This window comes from Papio anubis, chromosome 6 (genome assembly GCF_008728515.1).
Source record: "Papio anubis isolate 15944 chromosome 6, Panubis1.0, whole genome shotgun sequence".
Classification (NCBI taxonomy): domain Eukaryota; kingdom Metazoa; phylum Chordata; class Mammalia; order Primates; family Cercopithecidae; genus Papio; species Papio anubis.
Genome location: NC_044981.1, coordinates 24,269,774 through 24,293,232, shown reverse-complemented (window position 1 = coordinate 24,293,232; position 23,459 = coordinate 24,269,774). Strand labels below are relative to the sequence as shown.

The window sequence follows — 23,459 nt, the reverse complement described above, 5'->3', positions numbered from 1 at the left end:
TCTCGGCTTGCTCATGGTGCCCAGGGATCCATCTCTGTTGCTTCTCCCAGAGATTCTGTGGCCACCTTGCCATTGCAAACCAATTTTTTTTGTGGTTGTCATCTGCAGAGATAGAGCAGAATATCACCAGTTTGTTTGCAATTAATTCACAATTTGTGTAACTTGATGGAGAGGCTGGCCAAGAGCTTCTAAATAAGTAATAGATGAAATGGAATTTCAGGGGTGGTGTTTGAACTATGCAAGAGCACATGATTTTCTAGCACTTTTGAATTATTTACCAACGGACTTATTGCTAACCAACCTTACCCATCCATGAAATCAAATCCTTTAGCCATCTTTGCTAGGCAACCCTGGGTTAACCTGCTGTGAACAACAGTGCGTACTTGATGGTAATAAGAAAACTGTAACTCACGTTGGCCTTTCTCATACAATTAATAAGAATTTTTTTATATATGTGTCCTATTTTTGGAGAGATTCAGTTGGGTTTCAAGATGGGTCTTTTCCTAATAATACAGTTATCAACAAAACAACCTACTCTTACAGCCTAAAAGAATTTTTAATTTTTTGGTGAGGACAACTTGTTTAAAAACTACCTGAATGCAAATGCCAGCGTTTTATCTCTGCTATTCTATCAGAGGTAGAGATAGGAGACATCACAGAAACAAAGAAAATTTGTTTTTAACTCAGTCTGGAAAAATCATTATTCACATTTGGAAATGGTTTTTTGAAATGTAAATAGAACACTTTGGGATCTGGATAAAAATGCTATACAAACTTCAGGTGATACTAAAAGTTTATTTGTAAGCATTGATTAAAATAGTATACAGGAAAACATCACAAATCTTTTGGGATGGAGTTTGGAAATTTTATGATCTTTGCGAATTGGGAAAGTGTATGTTAAAGTGTATGTTACCTACCTTTTGTGAAACACGGCAGTAAACAGTTGACTTCCAGGTGGGGATGTTAATTATCCTGCATTGTACATTATTTGTAAACAACATTCAGATTTCTGAATTTCAATTTGTTTCCACAGTCAGAAAGCTTCTTCACTACCTCCTATTGTAGGATCCAGAAAGTCTAAAGGGAGTGTAAGTATCAGATGGTTTCCTCGTTAATCTTCTATATTTTTTATATGATACAAAGAGACTGTCCTTTGGGTTTCAATTAAGTTCCAAGAGATAAAACTCAGCAGCTTTGTGGTGTATAACCAATTAAGTGAAACAGCACTAGAGCTTCAGTGTTACACTTATGGTCCTAAACAGAGCTAACATTTTTTAGAACATGTATTTTTAATTTTTTTCCTTGTGTATACACCTGACATAATTTATATTGCACTTAAAATCTTGGCAATAATACATCAAACTATAAGAACTGATGTGGTAGGTCACATCAATGATCATCCAGTCTTGTTTTCTATCTTTAACAAAGACTGAAAGGGAAGTTTTGGTGAGAAAAGGGGTAATCGTTGTTAATGTTCATTTAAAAGATTGAGAATTGTTCCAAGTATTTAGTTTGCCATCTGAATATTTCCATTTATCATTTATTTATTGTTAATTCAGCAAACATTTTTAAATACCTACTCTGTGGGAGCAATGACAGCATTTAGTAGGTAATTTCCTAACCTACTCGTATTTTCAGTCTGTGCTCCCTGATGGGGTGAGCTCCATGTCATGCCAGAGTGTTGCCTTGGCAGTTCTTCCTGGCAGAAGCTTCTCTTTCTTCCCTTTTGGTTGAATTACCCGGCAAGTTGTGATCAGAACTGATTTGACATCTTCCACCCACACCCTGAATTAACTAAGCAACATTCTTATTTTGGTACTTTGTAAAGTAAATGATTTCTAGGCAATGATATTGTCTCCTAATGATGATTTAGATCCCTCCTTTTTTTGGTTATATCATGTGAAATTCTTGAAAGAAAGAAAAATAATTTTGTATACGTAAGTAATGCCAAACTCAGTATAACAGATATTTATTAAGAACTCATTAGCTGGGACTCTCGTACTATTTATGACAAAAATAAAATAAAAATCAATAGAGCTCTTGCCCTCAAGCAACTTATAATCTACTTGAAATAAAGAAGATAGCTTAAAAAGGCAACAAACAAGCTAATGCTAAACACCAAATATCTAGAGATTGGTGACCATGAGAGGGAGGGAAGGAATGAATGTACAATGGCAGCAGTCCACAGAGGAAGTTGAATTTGAGCTCTGCCTTTGAAACTGTTTAAAATTCAGAAAAAGGTAGATGAGGGGAGAGGACCTTCAGATCCAAGGGAGGGTGAGAGGAACGGGGCAGATGGCATGCGAAGAAGCAGTCACGCTGGCTAACATTTACCAGGCATTTGAGGGCTCAGCACTATGCCAAGCTCTTTACAGTAGTGATTTATTTAACCTCACCCCACAAGGCAGGCATCTTTGTCATCTACATTTAAGAAGGAATGAAAAAAGGAATTACACAGAGTAGAAGTAACAGGTTCAAAGGCTCCCATTGAAGGCGGAGGTTGCAGTGAGCAGAGATTGCCCCACTGCACTTCAGCCTGGGCAACAGAGTGAGACCCTGTCTCAAAAAAAATGAAACAAAATAACGTAAAATACAGCACAATACAAACAAAGCCTCCTGCTGAGCAAATGGCAGGGGAGGAATTGCATCCACACAGCCAGCTCAGAGCTCCTGCTCCCGAGCCCCGGGACAGTGAGTCCCTTGGGCTGACTGGAACAGATGGTCCGTTTTGGTGTGGGGGCTGATGTGCCTGACATGGTAGGTGGTAGCAGTTATTACATGACCTTGAATAGCAGAATGAAAAGTCTAGTCTTCATCCTTGAATAGAGGGCAGCCCACAAGGGCTTCTGAGAGGTGATAGTATTAATCTGAGTCCATTTTGGGAACATCAGATCTTTTACATGGAGAAAGAATTCACATGGTGAGAAGCCATAGATGAGTCGATGATTATGAGGCAGTTGCAACTATCTTGGTATGAGGTGAAAGGAGCCTAGACTGGGGAGGTGGCAGAGGCAGCAGGAAGTGATGATCTGGAAGAAACCAAGGAACAAAGGATTTGTGTGATGATTGGATACAAGGGGTTAATGGAGAGGTTGGGGCCAAAGATAACAGGTTTTTAAGCTTGGAATTTGAGAAAATGGTAGTTCTATGGCCATGAAGAGGGCAGCCAGAGCAAAGAATGACTACGTAATTTCAAACATGTTGAGTTGGAAGTATCATCAGGAAACTTAGTTGAAAGTGTGCTGCAAGCAGTTGTAAATGGCAGAGCTGAGGCCTGAAAAGGGCATCAGGACTAAAGTTACAGGTTTTTTTTTTTTTTTTTTTTTTTTTGAGACAGGGTCTCACTCTGTCACCCAGGGTGGTGTACAGTGGCATGATCATGGTTTACTGTAGCCTTAACCTCCCAGGCTCAAGCGATCCTCTCACCTCAGTCTCCTGAGTAGCTGGGACTCCAGCCATGTGCCACCATGCCTGGCTAATTTTTGTGTTTTTTGTAGGGACAGAGTTTCACCTTGTTGCCCGGGCTGTTCTCAAAGTCCTGGGCTCAGGACAAGCGATCGGCCTACCTTGGCCTCCCAAAGTGTTAGGGTTACATGTGTGAGCCACTGCACCTGGCCTGAGTTGTAGATTTGATCAGCCATGTAATGGTCCCAGTTGAATAGCAGACATAGCGTCACTGTGGTACTTCATCACCTGGCACAGCTTGCACAGAGCAGGTCTCACTGGTGCTGCCAAGTGAGAGAATGGATGAGGGGATCCTCGAGGAAGATGGTGCAGTGAGAACTACAGAGGGCCCAGACTTGAGGCAACCTAACTTCACAGGTGTGGGGTGAAAGAGGAGTGAGAAGAATATTTTAGTAGGTGAAAACAATATCAGAGCAACTATAAAGCTAATACTCATGAAATTAGGGATTGGAAATTGTATTTTGCTTTTTTTGTTTTTCTTTAGGACTTTGTAGCAGAATCCCTTCTGTGTACTATATAGATATTAGCTTGTTAATTCTCACACTGCAGCTAGAGGAATGATGGTTAAACAGAGACCCATTGTAATTGAATAAATTGACCCCAAGTCACAGGGAAAGTCGATGTCAGGACCCAAGTCATGACCCAACTCTTTGTATTCACAGTGACTGAACTTTGGATTGAATGATATGTTTTACTATTGTGAAATTTGAAAAACTAAAATTTTCATTAAAAACGTGTAGAGCCTTTCCTGCTTTAAAATGCATATGTAGGTAAACACATGCAATTTTATTTCTTGCTCATTTGTAAGTTTTTTAGACTGTGTGCTGTGAATACTGTGATACATCAAGGTCATCAGATCAGTTCATCTGATTGAATTTTCCAAGTGTTTGGCACTGTAGTAAGCCCCAGGAATATAGCAATGAGCGCAAAGATCTGATGCTCTCTCTGATACTCATGGTCTACTTGAGGAGACAAAGGTGAAACAAGCGATTCCATAAATCAATAGATATTTATGAAGTATGATAAAAATGAAAGAAAAGTATAGAGTAATATGAGAGACAATAAAAGAAAAATACATTTAGATAGGTGTGTCAGGAGAGGCCTCATGGAGGAAGTGACGTTAAACAAAGACTCAGATTTATAAGGTATATTTGCATCCCATAGAAAGCAAAGTTGTCAAACATTCCATGCTATGACTTACAAAAATGATAGCAGAGTTTGTCCCTCTTTCTACAGTGTTCCCATAGCACCCTGTATTCATCCACTCCATCCGTCATCCATTCCAAACATATTCACTGAGCTCCTACTAAGTGCCAGGAACTACTGTAGGCACTGAGTGTATAGTGGTAGATAGACAAGGACTTGGACTTATGGTGCTTTCATTCTAGTGTGTGTGCATGCGCGCGTGTGTGTGTGTGTTGGTCGGGGGTATGGATGGGATGAATGGGAGTAGACGGATGATCAACTAATAAAGAAATATACAAATAGTTTCAGATGGTGATAAGTGCTACGGGGAAAATAAAATGTGGCAGGACATGATGTATATAAAATTGTCTGAAACTGAGACCTTAATGATATGTAATGGAGCCAGTTGTGCCAGGGATGAGGCAGGGGAAGAAGAGCATCCAAGACAGAAGAAACAAAGTCACATAGGCCCTTGCTAAAGAACCTGGCATGTGAGGAGGGAAGAAAGAGGGCCATGAATGAAGTTGGAGAGGCAGGCAGGGCTCAATCATGCAGGCATGCAAAAAGTTTAGATTTTATTTCTTGATGGGGTGCCGTTTGAAGGTTATAGGGAGGAAATGATATCATTTGCTTTAAATTTTTTTTTTTTTGTTTTGAGACCGAGTCTCACTGTGTTGCCCAGGCATGATCTTGGCTCACTGCAACCTCCGCCTCCTGGGTTCAAGCAAGTCCCTGCCTCAGCCTCCCAAGTAGCTGGGATTTCAGGCGCCCGCCACCACGCCCAGCTAATTTTTGTATTTTTTTTAGTAGAGACGGGGTTTCACCATTTTGGCAAGGCTGGTCTTGAACTCCTGACCTATGATCCACCTGCCTCGGCCTCTCAAAGTGTTGAGATTACAGGTGTGAGCCACCATGCGTGGCCTGCTTTACATTTTTAAGTGCTCATTCTGGCTGTGGTATCTATAGAGAAATGGGTCGGGGCAAGAATAGATGCAGGAGGCAGTGGGACACATACAGGTATGTGGGACACATGCAGGTGAGTCTGACAGGTGGCTGCAGTGGAGGTGGACATCTATTATAACTCTTCTTTGAGTATATGGTCATTGATTGATTCGTTGATCCAACAACTATTTATTGAGTTCATATGATGTCCTGGGCACTGTTCTGGTGCTTCAGGGCCCAGAGATTCTAAAGTACTAAATGCACGGAGGTTACATTCCAGAAACAAATGTACAATACATGTGATATACACCAGGGATAAGCATGAATAAAAATACCTGAAGACATGGGAAGAGGAGGTGAGAGAAGGTGCTATTTCAGCTGGGAGGTTGGAAAGGCCTCTTTCAGGAGGTTACATTTGAGTAGAGGAGACTAACCCCTGGCACAGTGCCTGGTGCTTGGTAAGTTCTCACTAACTTGGCTTAGGCAGTGTGTGAATGTTTGGCATTGAGCCACACAGAACTTCCTATGCCAGTAAATCCAAAGTCACAAGCTCGATTTTTAACAGGATTAATTTACTCCTTTCGTTTAATGAATCGGTTCCCTGGAGAATGCATGCATTTTATAGATCATTAGCTGCCTGGCACTGAGAGGAGGGGTGTGAGTGAAGGGGACTGTGTGGGGAGAGCTTAGCTTCCCGCTTTAGGAACCACTACAAGATCAACGGGGAAGGCACCCTAAGCTCATGATGCAAATCAAAGTGGTCACAGAACTAGAGTTTTAGAAATTTATTTTTCCTTACATGGAAATTGCTCTTTTGCATATAGAAGAGGAATTGCTCTTTTGCATATAGAAGAGAGTGTGGATGAGGGACTGGTAGAACTTGAGAGGGAAGGAGAGAAAGCAGCTGCCATAGTGTACACAGGGACCCCTGCTGGTGCATAATTGAGTCGGTCAGGGAGCCAGGGGAATGCCTTGTGCAAAGCAAGACAGACCAGAAGTCATTTCTTATACAGACTCAGTGCTGCCAGAGTCACAGAAATTAGCACGTTGAGGAAAATTTTAAGTTGTGATTCTAGCCTTAAAAGCAAAAGGAAGATGTAAATAAATTATCTTAAATTTCCTGAGCTTGAAAAATATACCCATCTGCAGAAGGCTGTTTTCCAGTGGCAAGGTGACACCAGGTAGAATCACAGCACCCTCTATTGGAAAAGATGAAAAAATCAGGAAAGTATTTGAAAGTGAAAACCAAGGACTATGTGATCTTTTGTTGTCCTTATTACCATTTGACTTATACGTCTTATGGTCAGTAGTTTACAGGATCAAATATTATGATTTATAAGGTTTTGATAAAAAATTTCATTATTATCCAAGTATCACAGTGTCACTGTGAAGCAAGTTATAAACATATTAAGATAAATTCCTCACACTCCCAAACTCCATTTTGCCATGGGGGAAACTGAAGCTGGCATAGGTAAAAGGGCTTCTTACTCTTGTCATCACCAGATATGCAGATGAGAGAAATGTCAGGTGGAGTCACCATCTAGTCCTCGCCCCCCACCCCCAGCTTATAATGTCTCTGGGTGCACCCATGAAATACACACAATGTGAAGGCTGCTCACTGAGGCAAACTTCTCACAAAATTGTTTTAAATTGGATGTTTTTTGGTCTACATGTTTTTGGCACATTTTCATGGGAACTGGAAATTAGTTATTACTCAATAATTGAATGCATGAGTGTCAACTGCCAAATCTATGCATTATGTAGTTATTTGAATCAATTAGTCTGTCTTAATGCTCCAAAATTACGCTTTTTTGAGTGTTTTTATCAGAAATTTGATAAATCAGAACATTCCTCTCTATTCATAAACTAGAGAGGTGACTTAGAGTGACATGCACTCCAGAGTGGGGCTTCTGTGTCTCCCTTTTCGTGCCCCTTTGTGAGTAATGCTTTCCCCAGAGAGCTGCAGAAAATGATCCTGCTGAGCGCCAGGGTTTCTCATTCATTGGGTTCCATTCCAGTCCTTGCAAGTTCAACAGCAACTCAGAACATTCTAGTAAGCTTGCTAACTGCTTGTGAAAGGTTGATCCTCTCATCTAAAGCTTTAAAATTTTAAAAATCGACCAGGTGTGGTGGCTCACGCATGTAAATCCCAGCACTTTGGGAGGCTGAGGTGGGCGGATCACCTGAGGTCAGGAGTTCAAGACCAGCCTAGTCAACATGGTGAAACCCTGTCTCTACTAAAAATACAAAAACATTTAGCTGGGTGTGGTGGCGGGCACCTGTAATCCCAGCTACTTGGGAGGCTGAGGTAGGAGAATCGCTTGAACCTAGGAGGTGGAGGTTGCAGTGAGCTGAGATCGCACCACTGCACTCCAGCCTGGATGACAGACTGAGACTCCATCTAAAACTAAACTAAACTAAACTAAAATATTAAAATCTTGGGATGAAAGACTCCATTGAGAATAAAAGGGACTATGAGACTTGGCTGATGGTTTTGGAACCTCTACGATAATCATATATCTATTTCTTCTGCCAGACGGTTTATGGAAGAGCTTAAGATTCTCAAGAAAGAATCCTCAAAGAAAAGAAAAGAAAAGAAAAGAAAAAAGAAACCTCTGGTTGCAGTTACCATAATAATTAAATGGAAACTGTATGTTTAAATTGCAGTTGGAATAGGAAATTAAATTACACAAAAAGTGTTATAGATTTGGACAAGTTTTCATACTGTTAATAAACCTATGCATAATTCATTTACTTGTAGGCTATGACAAAATAGCATAAATAACTTCATTTGTAAAGCTGTGAATTTTTCTATTCCTAATTGGATGATGGCTAAATCCATTTAAATGCTTCTGGATGACTGAATATATAAATGTTTAAAATGAACAGTTATAATAGTTTTCTAGGCAGATTTGTTTATTTAATATTACTACATTTACTTTCAGGCAGAAGCATAGTACAGATGTTGCATAAAGATTACACTCAATATGGTATGAGTTTGAAATGATTTTTAAGAAAAAGATTAACTCTCTGCTCTTGAAGAAAGCATTCTGATACTTATTTAACCAACACTATACATCACGCACTGTACTAGTCACTCCATAAGCCTTATCATTGCATCCTCATGCTAGACCCAAAGGCAAGTACATTAATTCCACTCAAATAATGAGGAAACTGAGGCTTAGGGAAATTAAGAGTTAGTTAGCCCATGGTCCCTTGTGCTCAGTGGCAGAGCAGTAGCTCTCAGCCATGTATTTGGGGTTTCTAAAACTTGCGTTTTTCCCACTACCTGTAGCGTCTCACCATATACTCTCAGGTAAGTTTAGAACCTGAGCATCTGAGAGCCAAGACTGCCTTAGTAAAAGGGAGTTTCTTTTTCTTTTTCTTTTCTTTTTGTTAGAGATGGGGGTCTCACTCTGTGGCCCAGGCTGGAGTACAGTGGCATGATCACAGCACACTGCAATCTCAAACTCATGGGTTCAAGTGATCCTCCTGTGTCAGCCTCTTGAGTAGCTGGGGCTATAGGCATGTACCAGCACACCAGGCTGATTTTTAAAATTTTTAATTTTAGAGATGGAGGGTCCTGCTATGTTGCTTAGGCTGGCCTCAAACTCCTGACCTCAAGTGATCCTCCCACCTCTGCCTCCTAGGTAGCTGGGACTATGCTTAGGGTGGCCTCAAACTCCTGACCTCAAGTGACCCTCCCACCTCTGCCTCCTAGGTAGCTGGGACTAAGGCTGGCCTCAAACTCCTGATCTCAAGTGGCCCTCCCATCTCTGCCTCCTAGGTAGCTGGGACTACGCTTAGGCTGGTGTCAAACTCCTGACCTCAAGTGATCCTTCCACCTCTCCTCCTAGGTAGCTGGGACTACAGTCTGGAGCTACCATGCCTGGCAAGAGGCAGTTTCTTGCTGTAGCAGTGGCCAAGCAGAGGCTTAGTATCAGCACAGCTGTTCCTTGCAGTAGCCCCCAATGCAGTGGCTGCTATGTGGCTCCCCGGGGACTGTACTGGCCCAGTGATAAGAGCCACTGAAACTCAACCTCCCTCTTGTGTGGAGGAGTCCACTTTTGGCAGCCACAGGGTCTTCATTGTGAGAGACACATGGGGACTAGAGATAACCATGGAAGGTGTGATCACCCTGGCTGCCTTGCAGGAGTAGGGGCAAGCAGCTGCGCAGCTCCCTCAGGAACAAGTGGGGACATGTGGTCCTGAGCCTCTTGAGTCTGTGTGTTGCTCTGGATTTGCGATTCTTAGAGACTGTGGTGGTCACCAACAGACTCATTAATATTTGGAGAATTTCTACAAGCACAGTGTATGGCTGCTTGTAGGATAACATCTATACACCCATAGCGACAACTGGTTAAGAAGGTATTTGTAGATTAATTGGTCACTCTGGGGGAAGTCACCAATTCTCATCCAATAGACACTGGCTGATTCTGCAGAAAGGTGCAGGAGTGAGAGGATTGTTAAGGCAGTGGATTTACAGTGGTTTTGGAGGCAGCTGCTCTGCCCCTGACTGGCTACAGGACCTTACACAAGATTTATCCTTTAAAGCCCACTTGCTCATCTATACAGTGATGTGGTAACAGTAGTGTCTATCTCACTAGCATGAGGCTAGTGAGCTAGTAACTAGGGCTAGCATGAGGATTGAGTGAATACAGTTTTATAGAATACCTGGTACATGTTAAAAAAACCCAGTGATTGTTAGCTATTATTTTTATCCTCCTTCCTCTGCTAGACCCTTTTGTCTCCAGGAAGATACATTTGGAGTTAATGTATAAAGATGGACAGTTGTAGAACCAGGACAATACACCTCCCTGCCCCTGCCCTGCTTACCAATAGTTAATGACATGTATTTACTGGGAATCTTTTTGAGAGTTCATTAGCTAGTAATAAAGGTCTAATACTTTGCCATTTAGGGAAATGATCGCCAATCTAAGTCAACAATTGGATCCAGTGACAACTCGTCTCCTCAGCCCCCGAAGAGGAAAGGGAAAAGAGAAGATGTGAATTCAGAAAAACTGATGAAAGTGAAACAAAATGTAAAATTAAAGAATTCACAAGAAACCATTCCAAACAGTGGTAAGTGTGTTGTTGTTATTATCTTAAGGCTGTGATACAATTTTAATTCTTAAATAGATCCATTGTTTCTCTGGGCCCACAGAAGCTATTCCTTATGTTCATATATGAGAGTTTTCAAAGAAAATTGTATTTGTAGATGAGAGATGCTGCTGTTTTTATGCTTGGTTTTTATTTGCAATTAGATGTGGTGCCATGAGGATACTTGTTTTGAGATCAAATGTGTCTTGTGGTAGTCTTATTTTAAAAGTATATTTTTTTCGTCCTCTGCTCCCACTGATATTGCTTGATTAATATTTTTACCTACAACTACTATGATATTGGTCTCTTATTTGTGTGTCTGTAACCCTTGCCCACATTCATTATGATTTATTAGTCAAAGATCATCTTTCCTGAAAAGTCATTTTGTTAATTATACTGATAACCAAGAGAATACTGAACAGACATAACATTTTATCAGTAAACAATAACCTATTCAGCAAAATTAGATGTAGTTTCATCTTGCACTAGCAGGTGAGAGAGATGGTATAAAATAAAATAAAAAATTGCATTAGTCCAAGATTTCACTGGTATGAGATAAAAGTGTGGTAGACTAAGGAAGTGTGCAATGAAAATTGTTAACTTTGATGTTAGGTTTTTGTGAAGAGGGTCGATTTTTGGTTTTATTCCCAGCGTGTTCTCAGAGTGGAGTGACGCTGGGGTGGGAATGACTGGCTGGGAAGCAGAGCAGTGGGAATGGCTACTGCTCCTCTTGCCCTGAGATCCCCTCGCACACACCCCCACCCCCACTACCCGTGGAACAGTGAGGGGTGTCAGGAAGAGGACGGATGGAATCAGGTTTCAGATTAATGGGCAAAGCCCTATCTTCCACCTGGGAGCTCCAGCTTATTTCAAAGTCGATATGAAGAGTCACATTAGTATTAGAGCTAATATGAACTTCACAGCTGAGGAGACAGTTTGAACTCCTGTGAGGGTTTAGAGGAAGCTGCACAAATGATTAAAGAGTCAGAACAAAGATGCGTGAGGTGAGGTTAAAAGAACAGGCAAAATGGGTGAACCAGTTCCATAGAGAAGCGGAGGGGTCTAAATCATCAAAGACCTGAATGATGGAGACTAGCTGGAAGTCAGGAGTCCTAGATTCTCATCCCAGCTCTGCCATTGACCTTGGGCAACTCATTTGACTTTTTTTTCTTTAGCTCCATTATCTGTCTGAAAAATGTGGGTTCTTATTAAGATTTCTCTTTAAAGTTTTGATTATCTTGAAATTTGTACAGTCCTTTCCCATGAGTAGAGAACAAGGAGGCTAGGGTGTAATACAGTCAGCAAATGTTTACCGAGTGACTATTATGTGACAGGAATCAAAGAAAATAAATTAGGCCTGAAGAACATACCCTACCTTGAGCACTGAAAATGAGAGAGGCTTTAAAAAATTAATAGTTATTAGATTGTGAAGCCCCCAAAGCCTTGGGCTATGTCCTACTAGTTTTTTCTTATTCCCAGCAATTGGCACAGTCTGATAGATACGAGGCACTTAATAAATGTTGAGTGAATGAATGATGGAAGTTTAAAAAATAGTTAATTCTGTAATATTTTAATACCCACTGTGAAACAGGACCTGTCTTAAACTTTTCATTTTTTTTTTTTGTTGTTGTTAAAAGCCTTTTATAAGATTTATTTGCTTCTTTTCTGTGAGGTTCTTGTTAGCCTATAGAAATCCCAATCCTTACTTCCAGTGTATGTTTAAAAAGTCTTTAAATTAGGTAGTTGTCCCTTGGAAGAAAGAGAATGATCATCTTTTCAGGTTATCTCATTTGTAAAAACTTGAGAACATAAGAGGCTGTATTAACATATTCCTTGTTCATAGGAAAGTAACCTTCATTAACAAGTCAAATTATTGGCTGGGTGCAGTGGCTCATGCTTTTATATCAGCACTTTGGGAGGCCAAGGCGGGTAGTCGGATTGCTTGAGTTTGAGACCAGCCTGAGCAACATAGTCAAACCCTGTCTCTACAAAACAAATACAAAAAATTAGCAGGGCGTAGTCGCATACACCTGTAGTCCTAGCTACTTGGGAGGCTGAGGTGGGAAGAGCAATTGAGCCCAGGCGGCTGAGGCTGCAGTGAACCATGATCCTGCCACTGCACTCCAGCCTGTGTGACAGAATGAGACCCTGCCTGGAAAAAAAGAAAAAAAAAATTGAGTTATTGGTAGTTTTGCTTTTGTAGAAATCCACAAGTAATTTTTAACAACATTTGTGTTGGTGGGCGTGAAAAAATGTGTTTAATATTGAAGCAAATAATATTTTAAAAAGAAAAGGTGTAAGCTTTCCTGTTCTTTTATTTTTTTCTTTAGATAATTCTGTAGTTGTTTTAGATATAATAGCCCATTTTAAGTCTATATTTTCCAATGTGGTTTTATAATGTGCGTATTATAGGTTTTTAAACCGCTGGATCTCGTGACATGAAACGCTACTGATGTCTTTTAAAGGAAGGTTTTAGGGAATGATTTTTTTTTGTTTTTCCTCCACTAACGGGCTTGTACCACTGATCTAGAAGCATTTTGTATCTTTTCATTTGTATAGAAAGAACATATAACCTGGAAAATGAATCTTGGCTTCCAAAGACAATTTTTTTTCCAGGAAAAATGAAAAAGGATTTTGTGCAGTTCACTAGATTAAACCGTCACTTGATAACTTTAAGCATATTAGCTTAAGTCCATACTACTGAAAATTGAGCAATTTGGTTCTTAATGGATCTCCCTGCAGATGTCTTTGACTATAGAAATTTTCCAGATTATAATATCAAAAGCCCCTCTCCCTTTCTCTCTTTAATTCAGCCTTCATATTCATTTATTATTAAAGTTGCTTTTTACTTTAATGTCATCTATTTTAGTAATTAGAACCGAGTATGTGCTTTTGAATACTCATGTTTCAAGAGGGCTCTTATTCTTTAGAAAGGTAAAAGCAATAAGAATTTGAAGCAAAATGAAAGTGAAGGGTGTAAGAACTCATAATAACGTAAAATGCAAAAATTTGGTTTTAGAGATAAAATTTACATAGCTTTTCCTACTTACAATGTATTTTAAATTTGATATTAAATAAGCTGTTTAGTTTTATTTCAAAGTGATAAATTTTAGGGTTAGGGTGAATAGCTATGATTATTTTCTAGCATATGTTAACTTGTGCAAATGTTTGATCTAGTGTTCTTATATACTATTTTCATTTTAATTAGAAAAAGACTTCATAGGTTATCTTGATTTTTTAATAATTAAAATTATAGTCACATATTTTTTCGTTTTTGTAAAATTGATATTTACTGATTCAGTTACCAAATGCTGTATGAATGAGCAATGCTTCTATCAGTCTGTAGATGGCAACCTGGGTCTAATTTTGTTTCCTTTTTTCTTTTCATTTTCTTTTTTGACTCTGTTTCTCTCTGTAATAGTAAAGCTTAATAATTCAAGCAGAGCAGTGACATATTTCTTCAGGGAAACAAATCCCATTTTCTTTTGGTAGCCAAGATGCAAAGTAGGATTGGTTGGTGATTGATGAAGTTGGGTGTGAAATGCATTTTTAGTGTTGCATTTAAATACCAAGCTTAACTGGCCAGCACATGTTTTTGTTACACTTTCCACTTGAGTTGCAGTGCCTTGAGATACGCTTTAGAGGCTGGCAACTAGCTACATTCTCCACTATGACCAAAACAGTAATGATGATTGCTTTGAAATAGCATTTTGGATGATCGATCATATCAATTGGTATTATTAATATTTGGTACATGAAAAAATGTGCTTTTAAAACCCTTGTGAACACAAGAAGTATAGTGAATTTAGGTCTCTGTAGGAATATTGAAAAGGCTACAGAGAAAATAGCCTGGTCTCTTTGACTAACATTGTATTGATAATTATAGGTACATTTTCAAGGCAAAGTATTAAAAAAGCAAAAATAAGAGTTGTATTATTTTGATGAATGTGGCTCTCTTTCACTTTGCATGAGTGGGCATGCCTGTGTGCCCACACATGGGCCAGTATTCTTTTTGTTGCAAATCCTGGCTTATTCCCAGCGTGGTTCTGTGATAGTTTCCATGAAACTTGTGATTTTTAGACTCCTGATGACTGATTGGGAGCAGGTGTAGTGCCGGCAGAAGGCTGTCTGAATATTATGACCTTGTTGGGTGACTGCCCTTGAGCAGTCATGCTCTTGAATTTCTTAATAGCTACAACCTGCACATGGTTTGCCTTCATTGCCCCAAGCATGAAGCGTTACTGCAATTCATCCTCAGAGTTATGAGGCATTGAAACTTGAGCTTCTTTGGTTCAGCCATGAATCAGTCCAGGCACTTGCATGGTTCCCAGTCACAAGAGACTCTGAAGACAAAACCGGAAGCACATTAGGAAAATGTGCTATCTCACGTGTCACCTCCTAAGGGGTATCAAATCTGGGAAGCAAGTGTGTATGAAGGCACCAAGGTGACATCACCAAGTGGCACACTAGTTTTGTTTAATAAGCTAAGATTTATTATTCATTGGTGTCTCTTGCCACTGTGTTCACCCTATAACAGAAATACAGGTTTTCTTTTTTCCTTAATTTGTGTAAATATAAGGGATACAAATGCAATTTTGTTACATGGATGTATTGTGTCATGGTGAAGTCTGGGTTTTTAGTGTAACCATAACTTGAATAATGTAAATTGTCCCCATGAAGTAATTTCTCATCCCTCTTCCTGCTCCCACCCTTCCACCTTTCTGAGTCTCCAGTGTCTATCATTCTACCCTCTATGTCGTGTGTACACATTATTTAGCTCTCACTAATATGTGAGAACATGTACCATTTGAATTTACATTTCTGAGTTATTTCTATTAGGATAATGGTCTCCAGTCCCATTCACATTGCTGCAAAAGACATTTCATTTTTTTGGCCGAATAGTATTTTATTGTGTGTGTTTGTGTGTATTTGTATGTGTGTATCTACATCTATATACACATACCTACAATGTGTGTGTGTGTGTGTGTGTCTGTATACACACATTTTCTTTTTCCGGTTATCCATTAATGGACACTTAGGTTGATTCCATATCTTTGCTATTTTGAATAGTGCTGTGATAAAAATACAAGTGCAGGTGTCTTTTTGGTATAATGATTTGTTTTCCTTTGAGTAGATATCCAGTGACAAAATTGTTGAATAGAATGAAAGTTCTATTTTCAGTTCTTTGAGGAATCTCCGTGCTGTTTTCCATAGAGCTTGTACTAACGTACATTCCCACCCACAGTGTATTAGTGTTCCCCTTTCTTTGCATCCTTGCTAACATCTGTTGTTTTTTGACTTTTTCAGAATAGCCATTCTGACTGGTATAAGTTGATATCTCACTGTGGTTTTAGTTTGCATTTCTCTGATGATTAGTGATGTTGAGCATTTTTTCAAATGCTTGTTGGCCATTTGTATGTCGTCTTTTGAAAAATGTCTATTTATGTCCTTTGCCCACTTTTTAACGGGGCTCTTATTATTTTTTGTTGTTGAGTTCTTTGAGTTCCTTGTAAATTCTGGAATAAATGACAGGGAAATATAGGTTTTCTATCCCTTGGTGGATCACAACTCCCATCTCAATGGCAATGTGTACTGTGGGATATATGGGTCATATTTTATTACATCAAGTACTAGTATGATAAAAATTCTTAAGATCAGCATTTTTTCACACCTTCATGATCCACTAATTGGAATGATATATTGTGCCACAAATTTCTAGTACAGTGAGAGGCCTTAGTAATTTTCTTGAGGTTTATTGTGAATTCAAATTCTATTAATAAAAGTTAGTTTCAAAATGTACACTTTGCTATCTAGTTTAGTACTGAGAGACTGAAAAATTAAAAGCTGACTGAGTACTAGTAAGATGTATGGCTCAATTTGAGTGGAGTAAAATACTAGCCCTTTTAAGAAAAGGATTCTTTTCATATCCTGCCCTCTTAAACCTTCGTTCACTATATAGAGAGGTGCCACGAGGCAAGCATTCTTTTATAGCTGATACAGGGTTGAGACTTCTGCAGTAAATTCTTTCGGGGGTTATTTTTTCATGTACCCAGGGTTGAATGTGAAGATGCTTTTTGTTTTCACAAGGAAAAGTTTGTGAGGTGTTGAATTACAGAGGTATTTTCAAACCTTCGGAAGATTTCATTCCAGAAATTCATTTTAAGTAGGTATTTTGATACTCAGATCACATTTTCCATGCAAGCACCCCATAAAATTCTATGTAAGCCATAATTCATCTTCATTATTACATTGTGGTGCCGATGCTGTGTAGGTTGCAATGGGTTTCCAGTGGGAAAACAAATGAGGAGTTCCGCTTCAGAATGCCAAGAACTCATGTTACCCCGTTGTCGTAGGATGCAGAGTTGCCCTAGGTTGAATTACTGGTATAGGCCAGAGCCTCGAGGTCAGGGATCCAACTGGGTTTGGGTCTGAGAGGAATGCAGAGCTGGAGGAGCCAGACCTGGAGTTACTAGGTTGGGGACACTGAGGTGTGGGCGGAGGTTCTTCTATTAGTATGATCCTCTGCAGGAGGATTAGTTTGGGATTGTCACATCTTTATTTTTTCCCCAGCTCCAGAGTTTGGCTTGCCTGTCTCCCTTTTCATAGATGCTACCCATTATTTCTAAGCAGGGCCTCTTTCCTTCTTGCCATACCAGGGACTCCGAAAAGTTTCACAGTGCCTCCTTAATTCTGCCTCCAAAGTCAGGTTGAACCTTTCTTTTTTTCTTTTTCTTTTTTGTTTTTTCTTTCTTTCTTCTTTTTTTTTTTTTGAGGGAGGGTCTCACTCTGTCACCCAGGCTGGAGTGCAGTGGCACCATCTTGGCTCACTGCAGCATTAACTACCTGGGCTCAAGTGATCCTCCCACCTCAGCCTCCCAAGTAGCTGGGACTACAGGCAGGTGCCACTACACCAGCCTCATTTTTATATTTTTGTAGAGATGGGGTTTCATCATGTCGCCCAGGCTAGTCTCAAACTCCTAAGCTCAAGTGATCCACCCGCCTTGGCCTCCCAACATGCCGGGATTACAGGTGTGAGCCACTGTGCCCTGCCAGGTCTGAACCTTTCTGTAGCTTACTACAGATAAAATGTCCATCCACCCCAATGGTAAGTTTCTGGCATACCAAAGACTGAAGCATGATTTATCTGCTTTTCTGAAAGAAGCTGAAATTGGGTCACTCTGAGCATTTCATCCTGGAATCTGAGGAAGGACCCACATGGAGGCTTGGTTAGGGAGGTGTCTGATGTCATGAATGTTGGTGAGATGCCTATCATAGAGGGTGACAGGGTGGAGGGAGGAGGAAGACGTAGCCATAGGGTTTATTACCCTTTCTCCCTCTTCAACTCCCCGTTTCCCCTGTCAGGCCTGGGGTGATATAAAACCTGGAAAGGGCCTGGTCCTTTAGAGTATCAGCAGATCCCGGACCATAGGTCACATATAAAGGACACAGATAAATGTTCAGAGCATTCTGCACAGAGTAGTCAGCACAGGGTCAGTGTTTGTTGATGTGTGTGTGTGTGTGTGTGTGTGTGTGTGTGTGTGTGCATGTAGGTCAATTATACCTATATTGTGGTGACAATTGAAATTAAGGGCTGCAAACTGTAAGCAGTGAGTGATGGTACACTCCTGATACCCATGCTTTAGAACATCTTGATGCTGCATTTTAATCTGATATTTTATAAGCTTCATTTACAAATACTTAGAATGGATAAACAGCATTTTCCTAGCTTATTGAATGAGGGAGAAAAGAGGAGAAACCAGTTTACCCAGAGTCAAAGGATCTATCAATGGTTAGTGATTTCTGGAAACTGCCAGACAGACACACAGCTGCTGGTTAAGAGGTGGATGTGCCTGTGTGACTGCTTGAAAGGGGAGGTGGGGGGACAAGTGAGGGAAGCTTTCGTGTGTATGTGTTTTGACTTGTCTTCCTTCAGTGATAAAAATGTTGATGTATCACAGCAGACCCTGAAGCTTAGCTGGGAGATTTTGGGGAGTTCCTGTTTGTCTCTTCTTCCACTCTCCAGTATTTCATATTAACTTTTTAAATGGGGATGATTGATTTGCATCCCTTCTATTTTCGAGGTGGTAGGAGTGAGTCATTACTAACAAGCAGTTTTTCTCTTTAGTGGTCTGATATAATAATGGGTCCCTCTACTTTCACACATCTTAGCTGGGGACTGCCTACAGCATTTAGACCCTCTTTTCCAGGGTTTGGAGACCTTGAAGAAGGTAGATATTTTGGGGGCTTACCTCTAGTTTATTTATCAAATGACTAAATCCCATTTTTAAAAACAGTTACTTAAACATTCTAGGACTTAAGCTCTGCAACCCAAGCCTTTCTCTGTGTCTGAATTTCCTTTCCCATGTTTCATGACTTGCTAGACTTACGAGCCCCATCCCCTTTCCTAGGTCACCACTTTCAATTTTCAGTGAACATTTATTCAGTCCCTACATGTACCCCACCCCTTGCTAATCACCAGAGTATTTCATTTTCTCTTCTTTGTTCTAATTGCTCAGCACTTACACATTTTCTTCTAATAGTCATAATTATATCTTTATCAATAAATTTTCCTTGGTTAAGTAGATGCAATTTACCTTTTCCCTTTCAATGACCAGACTTTATTCACTATCCCTAAATGCCAAATTATGTTGCAAGCATTGACATATTTTCCTTCTGGGTATTCACTCATTTCTTAGACCTCTGTATTAATTTTGTTCTTATGGAAAGTACCAGCACACTACTAAAGAACGTAGGCCATTTCTGCTTAAATGTATTTAGTCCAATGTCTGGGACAATTACAGACTTTTGTATTTTTTGTTTCAATTTCATTTACTTCTGCTTTGTTGTTATTTCTTTTAATTTTGGATTTGGTTTGCTCTTGCTTTTCTAGTTAAGATACATCATTATGGTATTTGAATTTTTTTTTTTTTTACACTTTTTTGATGTAGGCACTTGTATCTATTGTATGGCTAAATACTGCTTGGTACTATGAGACAGGGAAGGAGTATTTCCTCACTTACGTAATACCGTGGGACTCCTTTGTAGACTGTGGCCTATTTTGCATATGAACTCTATTTTTATTCTTCTCTATTGCCCTAGTTGTTTTCAAAATAAGATATAACCTTTATTGCAAATCACCATGCAGTGTGCTATCACAGTGGAGATAAAGATAAAGACAAAATATCTATAAAATACCTTTGGGCTTTGTAGGTTTAAAGCTACCCATTTATTGTTATTTTATACAATTGGATGACATTACCAAACTGTTTCTGTGAAATTGGGCAAGATTTTATTTCCTTTAAAATTACATAATAAAGTGGCCTGGCACAGTGGCTCACGCCTGTAATCCCAGCACTTTGGGAGGCCGAGGCGGGTAGATCACCTGAGGTCAGGAGTTCAAGACCAGCCTGGCCAACATGGTGAAACCCCATCTCTACTAAAAATATAAAAATTAGCCGGGCACGGTGGCATGTGCCTGTAGTTGCAGCTACTCAGGAGGCTAAGGCATGAGAATCGCTTTAACCCGGGAGGCAGGGGTTGCAGTGAGCTGAGATTGCACCACTGCACTCCAGCCTGGGCAACAAGAGCTTGTGGATGGTTTTAAGCTGAAGGCTCTTACCCAGGGAGTTTACTGTCACTTCCTAAATTGGGTTCCATGGAGCAGTAGTTTCATGCACTTTTTTTTGTTTGTTTTGAGACAGAATCTCACTCTGTCACCCAGGCTGTAGTACAATGGCACAATCTCAGCTTACTGCAACCTCTGCCTCCCAGGTTCAAGTGATTCTCGTGCCTCAGCTTCCTGAGTAGCTGGCATTACGGGTGTGTGCCACCGCACCCAGCTAATTTTTGTATTTTTAGTAGAGACAGGACTTCACCACGTTGGCCAGGCTGGTCTCGAACTTCTGACCTCAGCTGATCCGCCTGCCTTAGCCTCCCAAAGTGCCGGAATTACAGGCATGAGTCATTGCGCCCAGCCAATTTCATGCACTTTTAATATACCACTTCTGGTAATGAGTTTCGTGTTCAACTACAAATTTGGGAAATGTTGGATGATACAAAGGTAAGCCATTTTCTCTGCTACAGGATTTCTCAGAGCCTTTAGTATGGACACATTCCATGCTTTTACTTCCTTTGGATCCCTATTACTGAGGAGCATCTGGTGGGATTATTATTCTTTAGAGCACAACTTGAGAAGCATTGGGGTACTCAAATAGGCACACTGCTTCCACACATTACCAGATCATTGTAGGCCTTGGGGAATTTCTGATGAAAATTAAGCGAGACATCTTTTTGTGTGATTCTGATCAGATCAGTAGCTAGCATGAACAGTGGACATTTTCTGGGTGCTTACTCTGTGTCAGGGACTAGACTGAGCACTAGCCAGGCACTAGACTGAATATACAGTGCAAGGGTTCCCTTGTGGAGTCCTCAGGCCTTTGGTTCCAGCCTGCAAAGGTGGTTCTCTTGGCCGTGGCACAGGTGTTATCTTACGTTTTTCCTTTACTGTCATTATGAAAATTCCTTTTGTGTCTTTTCTGTGGAGATCCCATTTCCAGGGGCTTTTGTATCCTTATTTCTTGATTGACTCCATTTTGGCAGGACATATCCTTCAGTAATTTCTGGAGAATGGCTAGAGAAATGGTCGTTATTTTCTGAGACCCAGCAAGTCTGAAAATATTTTCATCATACTTTCACATTTAACTTTTAGTTTGGATGGACATAGAATATTTTGTTTGGGGCAACTCTCCAGGACAAAGATTTCTTGAGTAATACCCCATAAGCACAGGCAACCAAAGCAAAAATAGACAAATGGGATCACATAAAGTTAAAAAGCTTCTGCACAGCAGAATATTCTTTTGAATAAAATAACTGGGTTGAGATAATGTCTCAATTGTAGTGTTCATTTGCATTTCTCTAATGATCAATAATGTTGAGCACCTTTTTATATACCTGTTTCTCCAATGTTTTCTTGTAGTAGTTTCATAGTTTGAGGTTTTAAATTTAAATCTTTAATCCATTTTGATTTGATTTTTGTATATGGTGAGATATCGGGGTCCAACTTCATTCTTTTGCATATGGATATCTAGTTTTCCGAGCACCATTTACTGAAGAGACTGTCCTTTCCCCAGTGTATGTTCTTGTCACCTTTGTCAAAAATGAATTTATTATAGATGTATGGATTTATTTCTGGGTTCTCTATTCTGTTGCATTGGTCTTTTTTTATTAGTCTGGCTAAAGATTTGTCAGTTTTATTTCTTTTTTAAACTATTTCATTGATCTTTTGTATTTTTTGTTTCAATTTCATTTATTTCTGCTCTGTTATTTCGTTTAATTTTAGATTTGGTTTGCTCTTGCTTTTCTAGTTAAGATAAATCATTATGGTATTTATTCGAAAAAAATTTTTTTTTTACTTTTTTGATGTAGGCACTTATATCTATCAATTTGCCTCTTAGTACTGCTATATCCCATACGTTTTGTTATGTTGTGTTTCCATTTTCATTTGTTTCCAGAAATTCCTTAATTTTCTTCTTAGTTTACCCATTGGTCATTTAGGAGCATGTTGTTTAGTTTCCATGTACTTGTACAGTTTCCAGAGTTCTTCTTGTTACTGATTTCTAGTTTTATTTCATTGTGTCAGAGAAGATACTTGATATGATTTCAATTTTTTGGAGTTTTTTAAAAACTTGCTTTGTGACCTAACACATGATCTATCCTTGAGAATGATCCATGTGGTGAGAAGAATGTGTGTTATGCAGCTGTTGGATAAAGTGGTCTGTATATGTCTATTAGGCCCATTTAGTCTATTGTGCATAATAAATCCAGTGTTTCTTTGTCGATTTTCTGTCTGGGTGACATGTCCAATAATAAAAGTGGGGTGTTGAAGTCTTCAGCTATTACTGTATTGGGGTCTGTTGATCTCTTTAATAATATTTGCTTTATATATCTGGTTGCTCCAGTATTGGTTGAGTATGTATTTTCAATTCTTACATCCTCTTACAAACCCTTTATCATTATATAATGACCTTGTCTGTCTCCCTATATAGTTTTGTGTGTGTGTGTGTGTGTGTGTGTGTGTGTGTGTGTGTGTGTGGTAGAGATGAGGTTTCACCATGTTGCCCAGGCTGGTCTTGAACTCCTGGGCTCAAGTGATCTGCCCACCTTGGTCTCCCAAAATGCTGGGTTTACAGGCATGAGCCATCACACTTGGCCTCTCTTTAGAGTTTTGTCTTGAATTCTATTTTGTCTAATGTAAGTATAGGTATTTTTGCTTTTTTATGATTTCCATCTGCATTGGAATATCTTTTTGTATCCCTTTATTTTCAGTTTGTGTGTGTCTTTATAGGTGAAGTGTGTTTCTTATAGGCAACAGATTGCAAGGTCTTTTTTTTTTTTTTTAAAATCCATTCGGCCACTCTTTATTGATAGTAGAGTTTAGTCTGTTTACATTTAATCTTACTATTGATACGTAAGGGCTTACTCTTGCCATTTTGTTGTTTTCTGGTTGTTTTGGATCTTCTTTTCTGTCTTTCAGCGAAGACGATTTTCTCTGGTGGTATGTTTTAATTTATTGTGTTTTGTTTTTTGTATATTTGTTGTAGGTTTTTCTGACTTGAGGTTACCATGAGGCTTGCAAATATTATCTTATAAAACCAATTAGTTTAAACAAATGACAACTTAGCGCTAATTGCAAAAACTAACAAACAAGGAAGGAGAAAATTAATAAAAACTCTACAGTTTAACCTCATCTTCCCCACTTTGAAACATAT

General features: G+C 39.5%; 1 protein-coding gene across 5 annotated transcripts in view; it reads left to right on the top strand.

Moving 5' to 3' along the window:
• Positions 1-23,459, top strand: part of DCDC2 (doublecortin domain containing 2) — a 188,493-nt gene that overhangs the window by 69,102 nt on the left and 95,932 nt on the right. For all 5 annotated transcript variants that reach the window (XM_003897117.5, XM_009204502.4, XM_009204507.4 and 2 more), the window contains 2 exons: positions 1,034-1,088; positions 10,512-10,674. In XM_003897117.5, coding sequence (XP_003897166.1) covers positions 1,034-1,088; positions 10,512-10,674 — 218 coding nt within the window. The remainder of the gene's footprint in view (positions 1-1,033; positions 1,089-10,511; positions 10,675-23,459) is intronic.